The sequence below is a fragment of the Mytilus californianus genome, unplaced genomic scaffold (assembly GCF_021869535.1).
Source record: "Mytilus californianus isolate M0D057914Y unplaced genomic scaffold, xbMytCali1.0.p SCAF_1, whole genome shotgun sequence".
NCBI lineage: Eukaryota > Metazoa > Mollusca > Bivalvia > Mytilida > Mytilidae > Mytilus > Mytilus californianus.
Genome location: NW_026262581.1, coordinates 24,014,326 through 24,026,191, shown reverse-complemented (window position 1 = coordinate 24,026,191; position 11,866 = coordinate 24,014,326). Strand labels below are relative to the sequence as shown.

General features: G+C 30.0%; 1 protein-coding gene across 2 annotated transcripts; it reads left to right on the top strand.

Moving 5' to 3' along the window:
- Positions 1-638: 638 nt before the first annotated feature.
- On the top strand, positions 639-11,388 carry LOC127717537 (uncharacterized). 2 transcript variants are annotated; one of them, XM_052223226.1, is made up of 3 exons: positions 639-827; positions 1,392-1,422; positions 11,229-11,388. In XM_052223226.1, exons 1-3 carry the CDS (start codon positions 641-643, stop codon positions 11,353-11,355), a joined length of 345 nt encoding a protein of 114 aa, XP_052079186.1. In that variant the 5' UTR covers positions 639-640; the 3' UTR covers positions 11,356-11,388. The 2 variants fall into 2 exon arrangements, with proteins under 2 accessions (XP_052079186.1, XP_052079176.1); XM_052223216.1 differs by lacking the exon at positions 11,229-11,388 and adding an exon at positions 2,384-3,478.
- The last annotated feature ends 478 nt before the right edge of the window (positions 11,389-11,866 follow it).

Here is an 11,866-nt window from a genome sequence, read left to right as displayed (position 1 = left end):
ACTTCTACAAAACGTTAAAGCATGAAAAGATATATTGGCAATAAAAAATAATCAAGCATCTTGACGATTTTAGTTCCAAAGAAATCTTTGTTGGATCATTTGTTTTAACCACATATACGTTAGCCATTGTAGTATTGAATTTTGATTGCTATCAACGACTTTACAGCTGCAAATATTTTGTCAATGTATTCGTTTAGTTTTCATGTTTTGCCCATTGTCTGGCATAATACTCTATAAATTCATTAGTATTTTACAACTATGTTTCTAGCACATTTCGTATAGAATTGTTGTTGACAATATAAAGATCACCAAACATAACGTATCCATACGTTGTATATATGAATTGTTTTCTTGGACATGTGCAATCACGATATATGGACTTAAACATACATTGAGATCCTGCACTGGAATTGTTTATACAGTTCAAAACTTAAGTTTCAATGCAGGTATAAAATAGGACAAATAATTAGCAAATGTTTTAATACACACGCTCAAGGCGAAGGACTAAATTTATGTGTACCTTCATAGAATTTTGGAAATAACATATTGCATATTTTCTGACGATGATAAATATTTTTTAAAGTGTCCAACAACGTGTAATCATCTTCATGGTATCTTATTTCTATATTTCTGTAATATAATGGTTACACTTTACTATGATATCCATATATTTTTTATTTTAGAAATTACAGCAACCGAAAAAGATTCTTATGTTAAAGGTTATTCAGTTCCTGAGCTAATTGGAAGCTTTACCGGAGGTGTTCTGTTTGGCTTTATTTTGGCAGTGATTATCTTTAAGAGAAAGGAAATAGTGTCGATAATGACAGGTGAGAACATAACAAATACAAAAAAAAACAAGACAGATATTAGAATAAATATATTCTTCGGTAATGTTTAAATTATACGTTAGCATGTCAAATTCATGTTAATGTAAATTCATGAACAATGATAAACGACAATAAACCGTCCTCACTTCTAAGCCATGACATGTAAAAATAAGTTAATTACTATGATGATTGTATCACATATATTTCTTTTGAAGCTTGATAACTAATTTAAGAAAAGCAAAACTTAATCTGTTACACCTGTTATAGTATTTTATAATTTTTTATAATGAAAATATTAGGGAAAAAGCATCGATACAAATGATTGTTTTTATGGATTTCAAAGCAGTAAATTCTGCTTGAATTGTATTATGAATGTCATTAGCGAAGTTAAGATTAAAACCGTACAGGAAAAAAAATCTTCAAAGAGCTTAATGTTAACGATTTCGCCAATTGAATCGAAATAGTGTATTTTTTTTGGTAACTATACTATCAAATATACTGTATTATGGTATTGCACAGTACAATACTGCATTGAAATATTCATACTCTAATTATTTTATTAAGGCAAATGGAATGCAACAGAGAAAAGCCAGTGGTATGTATGCTGTATGTATTATGTATTTTAAATGTAAATTATATATTTGTAGAGAAAACTATGTTAAAATGACATTTATGTGTACGCCAACCGATTTCGGTACTCAAGAGCAGACTTATACGACTAAATGCAACTTTAATGCAGTTATAGACATCTTACTGATTTGATTTTGATAGTGGCGGACGTTGATAGATAAATACCATAAACAGATCAAAAGAATTACTGATTCATTAAGTACATATAAATTTTAAAAGACGTCATATATGCACAGATTAGACCGTTGGTTTTCCTGTTTATATTGTTTTACACTAGTCATTTTGGAGCTTGCTGTTCGGTGTGAGCCGAGGCCCCGTGTTGAAGGCCGTACTTTGACCTATACTTGTTTATTTTTTACACATTGTGACTTGAATAAAGAGTTGTCTCATTGGCACTCAAACCACATCTTCTTATTTCTATCTACAAACAGCTTATATTTTTGAATGTTATTCTTTATATATTTCATTGCCTGAAATGTTTTATTCATTACTGTCGGTAATTATATTGTTATATCGTTTATTTTGTAGTTGTAATGAATTTCGATTTTTTAGCAGTTTGTTTTTCCAAACAAAAATCAAAGCAATGAATCGGAATAATCCATTCCTTAACAAACGTCTAGAACATAAAGATTGTTACGCATTTGAAATAAAATTTGAAATATAATATATATTTGATGTTGTCACACATTTTCAATGTTAAAAGACAGTAACGAATTATAATAAGATTTGTATTTAACAATTTTAACTTATTAATCGGAAACTGGTCTGCTTGTTCCCTTTTTACTAGTACAAAGTTGGTCATTGAAACTTGGAAGATCTCTTGAATGTAGGTTAAAAAAAAGATTTCAAAGACCGAATTATGAGTCTCACCGTTTTAAAACATATTTGATATATGCATTATTAAAAAAAATATATTTGTTTTCCAGCCCTGACCAACAGTATGATGAACTTGGCATGGAAAATGTATCTGCATATCAAGATCTGTCAGGGCCTTCTACCCAAAATACATATGATCAGATACATACAGCATATATCAATACAACACCTAGATAGTAACGCGTCATTAGATTGAACACATGTTAACATTTGCACTCAAAACACTTTTAATTTAAGAAGTCCTGTATCATTTTTACATCAATAGCTATAAATCATATGTATTCATGCAAAAGAAACGAGTATTTAGATCCTTGTTCATTTGCCTATGCCGCTGATTCTAAAATGAGTAGATGATGAAGCTTTAATAACAATAGAAAAATCAATGAAAAGTGGAAATATATTTGCACTGTTTGCAGAGGCTGCTATGTTGTAAATAATCCCATTTCCCGCAAATTTGTATTTCAGATAACCAAAGATTATTACGAAAATACCACAAGTAACATCTGTCTCATATTAAAATGATTTCCAGCTGAAACCATCATTGTCATATATCTTCCATAGACATTTAATTAAAAAGAATTCATCTCCAGTCTTTCAGTCAATATTCCAAATCACCAATTGGAAATAAATTCAGTGCCATTCCGTTACTCACTTTTGATAAATTAAGACCGGTTCACCCTATTTGAAAAACAGATAAATATGAAAATTGACTGAGCAGTGCTGATGTTACTACAGAAAAATATCCGAACAGTATCGAATTAACTGGTAGGAAAATATAGGGAAATCTTTAAAAAAAACAACACTTTTTTGTATATTGCAATAAAGTTTTGTAAACAAAGTTACATGTACGCATTTATTAAGTAACAATATAAACACTTAAAATTGTAGATTTTAGATTTGTTGACAAATAATATGATAAAATATACTTAAGATTCACGTTTCGTATATTTTGTTGTTTGCTGAATAGAAAGATGAACTTAAAACAAAGCATTGACATATGGACCATAATATATTTGAAGCTGTCATATTCGTTTTTATAATGATAATATATCATGATATTGTTAATCATGTATTCACTAACCCTGTATTTTTTTATTACTTTCATTCATTTATTTTTATAAATGTATATTTATTTTACTGTTTAACTATTTTGTTCTAGCCTACATTTTTGGGTCAGATATGGAACTTAATGCCCATACAAAATTGAAATAAATTGTGTACAAGAGTGTCGTAAGTCTGTTCTGAAGAAAAATCAAAACAAATTTAGATACCATATTGCCGAAAAATTGTGTATAAATATTTTATCAAAAGAGAATCCCAAACACCATTGTGTTCTGCCAAATAACAAGCTAATAAAGCTGATGAACATCTGTCAGTCAGTAACCAATATTTTAATGAATGCTTACATATAATATATCTACCTGAATTTGAGATAAAGGATACTACCGGATGTAGGAGGTCTGCATTATAGCTTGATGTTTTCATCGATTTTGACTCAAGATGGATGACTTCAAACTAAAACGTATGAAAATCATGAAGATTTTGATTCCAAATGTCAACTAACCATTTCTTAGCATTAACATGGTATTTATATACAGTTACACAAATATGAACCGATTTTTTTACAGAGCTTTAAGGAAAACAATTTTCGTAAAAATAAAAGATGATTGGTAGCATTAAGGAAAATGAAAGTTAAGACAAAATGGTAGTTTTCCTTTCAGGTTATACAATGAAAAAAAAACAATAAAACTTTTGAGAAGAAAGAAATTACGATTCTCAATAGTCATTCAAACTGGAGTCGATTGAAACGTATGTCAAGATAAATTATTTAATACTGCTTTGTTGTTTGGTGAATATAATAACATAAAAATAGTGATAATGATGTTTACTTTATGGAATGTTTGAATCGGGAAAACTAAAAATGTGAGCTGTTGTATCAACGGCCATACGAAAACTGTGAAATTTATAAGATTTTGAATCTGCTGCTTTTCCCCTCCATTTTGTAGACAGGACAAAAGTAACATTCGGCTTTGCTTAGACTGGCTAACTTGGCATGCTGTTTATGCAAATTATTGCTTAATTTTTGATATTTTGTAGATTAAAAATGAGTGTCCTTTACCATTTCTTATTAACTGTCATTTTCCCCAGTAAATCAAATTATGATCATGATATTTGTCTCAAACAGTAAGTCTCTAATACGAAAGAAAGCATGCAATGTAATTAAAATATTTATCAAAACAATTGCATGTTGATTAAAAGATATAGATACATGTTTATGGTTATGTCCTGGTAATATTATGAAGAACGGAAAGAGTAAAAGGGCGCATTACATCAGAACTTAAAGATAAATGCTTTACTACATACAACATATTAGTTTTTAGTTAAAAGAATTAAGCACAAATCTAAATGAAGATTGATAACGAAATTGTAAGATAATGCAACCTAATAAGAACTTATATTGGTAAATTTCAATCGTTAAAAGCAGATGCAATAAAAACTTGAGCATTTCCAGTGAGTAATATACTATACTATGACCTGGTAATAGTTTTCAAAAAAAGATTGAAATAGTATTGCAACATCACCATACATTTTATCGTAGAATGAGAACCAACAGCGGCCAACGACAGTCTTGAAGTATTTACCCAACTTCTCGTTATTCGGTGTCCACTACTGTAGAATCAATCACCATAAAAATGGCCTTCTGTGAAACCCTTTCAATTTGAAAACTTGAAAACAAATCAGGTAAAATATTAGTTCAAGGAATGTGTTTGGTCCGTAAAGATATTTTGAATTTCATGCATGCAAAACAAATCTCTTCAATAAATAAATCTCAATTGATTCTTTGAATGTGTTGTTTTGACCATCCATTCCACTGACTGATTATAAGAGTTGAAAAACAGACCAGAATTCTAAAACAGTGACCTTTCCTTTAAATGCAAGCAAATAAGGAAGAGATTCTTTCATTAAATGTTTTTTTATGACATTTACAAATTCTTTATTGCACTATCGAGTTGTAAACGACTGCCCTATATAGAACAACCAAAAGAAGAGCTTCTTTTATTAATTGTAAGTGTGAACTCACCCAGATAATCGGATTAACCCCAATATAATTAGTGTGATTGGAAAATAGCACCATATCCGATAGCGTAAGCTACGTTTGTATCCATGTTCAATTTTATTGATGACAACCACACATGATCATGCCTCAAAGCTGGCTATAATTACATATATATTCATTTTTTTACGTGGCACGCCTGAAGTATTACAACTCTCCTCGCATAAACTAATGTTAGCAGCACCTATTGATAAAACATCATTTTAAAATGCGCATTGCTTTCGAAAAATATTCAGTGATTGTAGTAACGGTTATAAATAAAAGAGAATTGTATTGCAAAAACATCAAGTAAAATATTAAAAAAATACATTGCTCTGCCTTCGATTTTACGTCCTGAATAACGACTGAATCGTAAAAACGTAAAATACAAAATCGAACGCGATCAGTATCATGATATTATAATATTGCGTACATTTAAATTTACTCAATTTGTTATTTAATAGATGGTTTAAATTACTTGGTTTAGAATGTGCATCTAATCTATGTCATACATAGATTCAAACAATGAAAAATATATCTTTTCTTCTACAAACAAGTCTGTCAACAGCATATGGGCTTCAGGCGTGAACTACTTACACATTCAGTTAAATCAACTTTGTGCAATATATGGTCCAACTAGCCTGACTTGGTTTAGGCACAACAAGTGATGCACTTTATAATTTGACCAGTACACAAAAAAGTGCTGATAAGTAAACATGACTAAAGAAATGAGTGGTGAGTATGAGATTTCGAGCGCAACTCATTTTAACATAGTACATTCTGATTAACTACTATTTAAAAAACCCAAGCATTGTTTTTTCTACATGTACATTTACATTTATCTTACCTCCTATACATTTCTAGGAATATGATTGGTTAAAAGCAACCGCGTGGAGACGGTGTATATTCCATATTAGGTTAGTAGGAGGGGCTTATTTCATTACACGGTTAGTAGTGGTGTAACGTCCCTTTATAAAAACAACACGGTGTTGAGGAAAAATCTGAAAGGTTTCAACAGACGTAGAAATTGATGATGAACGATTGAAATAAATTCATAAAACACATTTAAAGCAAACGAGTGTGTTATTGTTGGCATTTGTTTTTGTATAAACCAATGGAAGTAGGTTCTTGATACTAACGGTATTTAAGACTTGATCACTTTAATAGGCCACTAGTCTAAATACCACATGTTAAGATAGTCGGTAAGATAAATTCGTTACATAGTGTGCTAGTGACCTAAAACAATATATATGGGGTCAGTAAATTCCATATGGGGATTCGAGCTTCGCTGGAATTTACTGACCCCATATATATCATATTAGGTCACTAGCACACTATGTAACTAATAGTATAGGGATTATAATACATGATTTTTCCCCAAATATCTTTTCAAATACTACAATTGGCTATAATTTGTTCCCATCTAAATATTTCCATTTTCCAATTGTTCCGCTAGTACATTCCTATAGAGAAGAAGCCATTTTTTTTCGAATCATTATTCGATTACTCGTCTCTGATTTTTCAGTTCACTTAGTAACAGGCATGGGGCGAATTACATTGCAATGTAATGCATTATATTACAATTACTTTGACAAAACCATGCATTATATTACAATTACAATTACATTCATTTATCAAAGTAATGCATTAAATTACAATTACTTTTGCAAAGTAATGCATTGAATTACACATTACATTTGTAAATTTATTATTAAGTGAATAGACAAATCGAACATTTTGAAAAACAACATGAAGTCACAAAAGATTCTAGCATATGCAGTAACTGTTCCTTGTATTGAATTTAAGTATACATGTAACAAGTCTATTCAATACGGCTATTACATTTTTAATTATTTTAATATAATTTTTAATAATTTTATAAAATACTTTTGTCTTTTTTTAATTTCAATCAAAATATTTACTGAGAATTTCTTTCCTAATTATATAATAAACATAGAGGCTCAGCTTAATTAAACAAACTAATTAGTGTTTTTTAACAATGTTCAACTATCTTTTATTTATCATGATTAGGTATTCTTTGATCTTTTGACAACAGTAATGGCTTTTGCTTTTCAAATATCAATCTTTTTATGCAGGAAAATGTATGAAATAAAATAAAATAAGAAAACATGAACCTAATCTGAAATACAGTGTTGTATTATTCATTTTCTATGTTCTAAGTTAATCAAGAAATCTTAAATTCTGCTTTAGGTAAATCTCCAACAATATGTGAAAAAGAAATGCAATGTAATGCATGAAATTACACAACTTTTTGCTAAAGTAATGCATTAAATTACAATTACATGTAATGCATAAATTGCTGCATTACACATTACATGCAATTACTTAGAAAAATGTAATGCATTACCATACATTACAATTACAAATTTGCATTACCCCATGCCTGCTTAGTAATATCTTCATATTCCATGTTTCCGTAGCTAATATATTTACTTGGTTTACGACCCTTTGGCAATACTTATTTATGTAAAACATACACTTCTTCTTTATTTCTTTTCCTATGATATAAATATGTGTTGACATAAAGGAAGTCGTGACATTCGATTTCAAAATGATAGATAATTATTAAACTCTAGTTTTTAGACTATCAAATAAAACAATGTTTTCTTATATTTTTAACGGTTTTAACCAAAACCCTATCTTATCTGAACAAAATCAGCTATAAGGATTTGTATCAGCATTAGCAATATGCCTTTACCACGACCCCCATACTATGTCTAGAATCTGTTTCTGTAAGTGCATTAAGTCATTTTGCATATATAATGCATAACTATGTAACAAAAATGAAAGTTTGAAATAAAGCGCACAGGTAAAATATATACATACTATTAGATGAAAGAAGTACATTAATGTTTGTTTATATTGGTGATATGTAGAAAACAGGATAATGTAGTATAATTATTTAAGATAACTTATTGATTCAAAAGGTTGTAATTGCAAATGATGGATCTTTTAAATTTTTTATATATTCTTAAAAAAACAATATGGATCGAGATGAAGGCTTCGGTAGCCGGGTGGACTAAGTTGTCGAACAGCTGTATCAATAGCCTGTTAACACTGAGGTTGTGAGTACGAATGATTGTGGTTCTCTCTGTGCACCCCTGCTTCCTCCGTCAATAAAAATTATACGAAATAGTGCAATACTGCTGAAAGTGGCGTTAAACATCAATCAATCGATCGAGATGATTTTTGACATTTTTAATAGTACATTTGTTAATTACAATGAATTTTAACGACTGATAAACCAATGTGGGTGATAAGTTGAGAAAATTTCGTCTGAATCATAAAACTTAAAAATATGACCAGAATAATTTAAAGTGAGAGAAAATTATCAATAAATTATGTACTGAATAATTTGGCAATGTCATTGAAAAAATAAAATAATCAACCAATTCATTTATATTTGATATTGATCTGGTATAGATAGAAGTGACAGTTACTACACTATGCTAGCATGATGATTAGGTTTACATATCTATTGCGGAGGAGACATAGAACGATTGAATACTCAGTCCTTTTTATATTTATGATTCTTACATTTTAATGGACGTTATAAATGACTTTGCAAGACGAAATGCAAAATCTGATATCGGACTATTTATATATTTGCTTTAATGCTTTCAATGTGTTGACACGCAATATATTCTAGAAAGTATGAACCGCATGACAACTAATATAATTCTATTGTTTTGAATTTAATTAACTGTATTATTGTGAATACCAAATAGAGTAATAAACAAATGCGTTACCTGTTCATGATTTTGTTATTTCACTGGCATTAATGGAACATAACTTTTAAAAAGTTACACATATATAAGTTAGAATGATCTTTTTATCGACAGCTTGTAATCCTGGTTATTTTGGAGGTCAATGTTTTCGCAGCTGTTCGGAAAATTATGTCTCGCCACCCTTCATCACGTGGCAGGAGAATGTAAAAGCGGATGCTTTAAAGGATGGAAAGGATATATTAATTGCGCTGAAGGTTTGTCACTATAAACACTAATCCCTGATGTAATTTAAATATCAAGAGTAGGCGAGAAGCAAGAGTTTCTTTAGTTATTTTTTTATTCCCTTATATACATAGACTGATGTTTTTGAATACATCAACTAAATACTCCTTTTTGAATTGCTAGTCTAACTCTGTGCTTTTCTCTAAATCTTGAAAGCATATAAGCGATATAAACAAAGTATTCTATCTTTGACCATTATTATGCATTCAAATAAAATGAATATCTAATGTACCGTCTAACACTGAACTTAAGCAACGTCTAGCGAAAGTTCAAACGAAACTTAAATTCATTAAGCACGTACCTAAAGGAACGGAAGTTTCAACTTGCCGATAATGATGTCTTTACATTTTCACCTCCACCTAGTGAAAAACCCATATACTAAGATTAGTAACATTATCGTGATGACCATTATTTCTTTTAAATGTACATCTAGGTATTATAGGGTCTACTGTGTTGGATTTTGTAAGGGGTGTTTTAACTTGTCCTGTGATATATTAGAGGGAAATTGTGAGTTCGGTTGTAATGAAGGCTTTCATGGGTAAAACTGTGAAATACAAGGTATATATAATAAAAATGATAGAACGAAAATATATACCATTTTTTGTTTCTCTAAATCAGACTCAGTTTCCATAACTTCACAGCACGCACATAACCTTGTATAGCTATAAGACCATACTTCTCGTAATGCAATTTGTTTTCATGTATGTCTCAACTAAAATTACCATTAGAGAAGCATAATCTGAGAATAATACAACAAAATGTACTGAATAATTACGTTACCAATAAACACCAGCTATTTGAATTAGTTTTGAAAGCAAAGCATGTGGTACATGTACTATCAATTTTTGTTTTCGATACACAACATTAGAAAAAAGTGGTTTACCTTTGGATTGAAAGCTTTCTAAAAAAAAACTTTCACTTAAAACAATTAGATGACAATCCAGAAAGAAAGAAGACCAACTGTACCTTGGGTATTCTTTATTTCAAGTCCAGATCGAATAATGCAATCAACATAGCAACACACTGTAACTTATTCAGTTAGCTGTCTTGATGGGTTTAGAGGAAGGTAAAAGCTGTCTAATGCGAATATGCTTTTTCGTCAGTCATAAAATGCGAATACGAAAACGCCGACCAAAAATATGCACATTTGACTGTTTGTTGAACAACCCATCTACAAAACGTTAAAGTATGAACATATAAAATAGCAATACAAAAATCTACCATATTGACGATTACAGCTCCAAAGAACTCTTTGTTGAATCGTGCGATTTAAACACTTAAACGTCAGACATTGTTGTTTTGCATTCTGATTGCTATCAACGACATTGAAGCTGCAAATCATTTAGAAAGAGTTTAATTCGTTTAGTTTTCATGTATTACCCTTTGCCTGGCAAAATGCTATACAAATTCATTAGTATTTTACAGTAATGTTTCTAGCACATTTCGTAGAGAACATAAAGATTGTTGTGATATTACGCATTTGAAATAAAATTTTAAATATAATGTATATTTCATTTTGTTACACATTTACAAAGTTAAAAGACAGTTATGAATTATGATAAGATTTGTTTTTAACCATTTTAACGTATTAACCGGAAACTGGTTTGCTTATTCATTTTTTTACTAATACAAAGTTGGTCATTAAAACTTTGAAGATCTCTTGAATGTAGGTTAAGAAATTAAAAGTTTTCAAAGACCTTATTTAGAGTTTCAGAGTTTTTTAGCATATCTGATGAGTGCAATATTAAAAAAAATATATTTGTTTTCTAGCCCTGACCAACAGTATGATGAACTTGGCATGGGAAATGTTTCTGCATATCAGGATCTGTCGGGGCCTTCCACGCAAAATACATATGATCAGATAAATATAGCATATATCAACACAACAGTTAGATAATAACGCGACGTTAGATTGAACACATGTAAACATATGACGAAGCTTTGTATCATTTTTACCAATAAGTATATATCATGCAAAAGAAACGGGAAGTTAGATCCTTGTGTAACTCTGTGTGAAAACGAAATTCATTGAGTAGAAAAATCAATAAAAACTAGTGATTTTTTTTTTACAATATTTGCACTTAGACATTACCCTGGTTACTGAGGCTGCCATGTTAGAAGCATTTCATTTCCCTTTGATTACCACAAAGTATCATGAAAATAATAAGGAGTTCGTCATTTTTCACAGATAACACATGTCTCATACTAAACTCAGCATAGAAACCAGGATTAAAATTTTGTACGCCAGACGCTCATTTCGTTTTCAAACGACTGATCGGTGATTCAGAATAAAAAAAAAGTTAAAAATAGGCCAAATAAGTACGGAGTTACAGAGCATTGAGGATTTAAAATTCCGAAAGGTTTTACCAAATGATTTCATATTAAACTGATTTCGAGCTGAAACGATC

What these genes read in the sequence shown, in the direction of transcription:
- LOC127717537 (XM_052223226.1), top strand. Translation starts at nt 641, where the DNA reads ATGGTTACACTTTACTATGATATCCATATATTTTTTATTTTAGAAATT. An exon ending in AATAGTGTCGATAATGACAG is followed by an intron (nt 828 to 1,391) that starts GTGAGAACATAA and finishes TATTTTATTAAG; the next exon opens with GCAAATGGAATGCAACAGAG. An exon ending in GCAACAGAGAAAAGCCAGTG is followed by an intron (nt 1,423 to 11,228) that starts GTATGTATGCTG and finishes TTTGTTTTCTAG; the next exon opens with CCCTGACCAACAGTATGATG.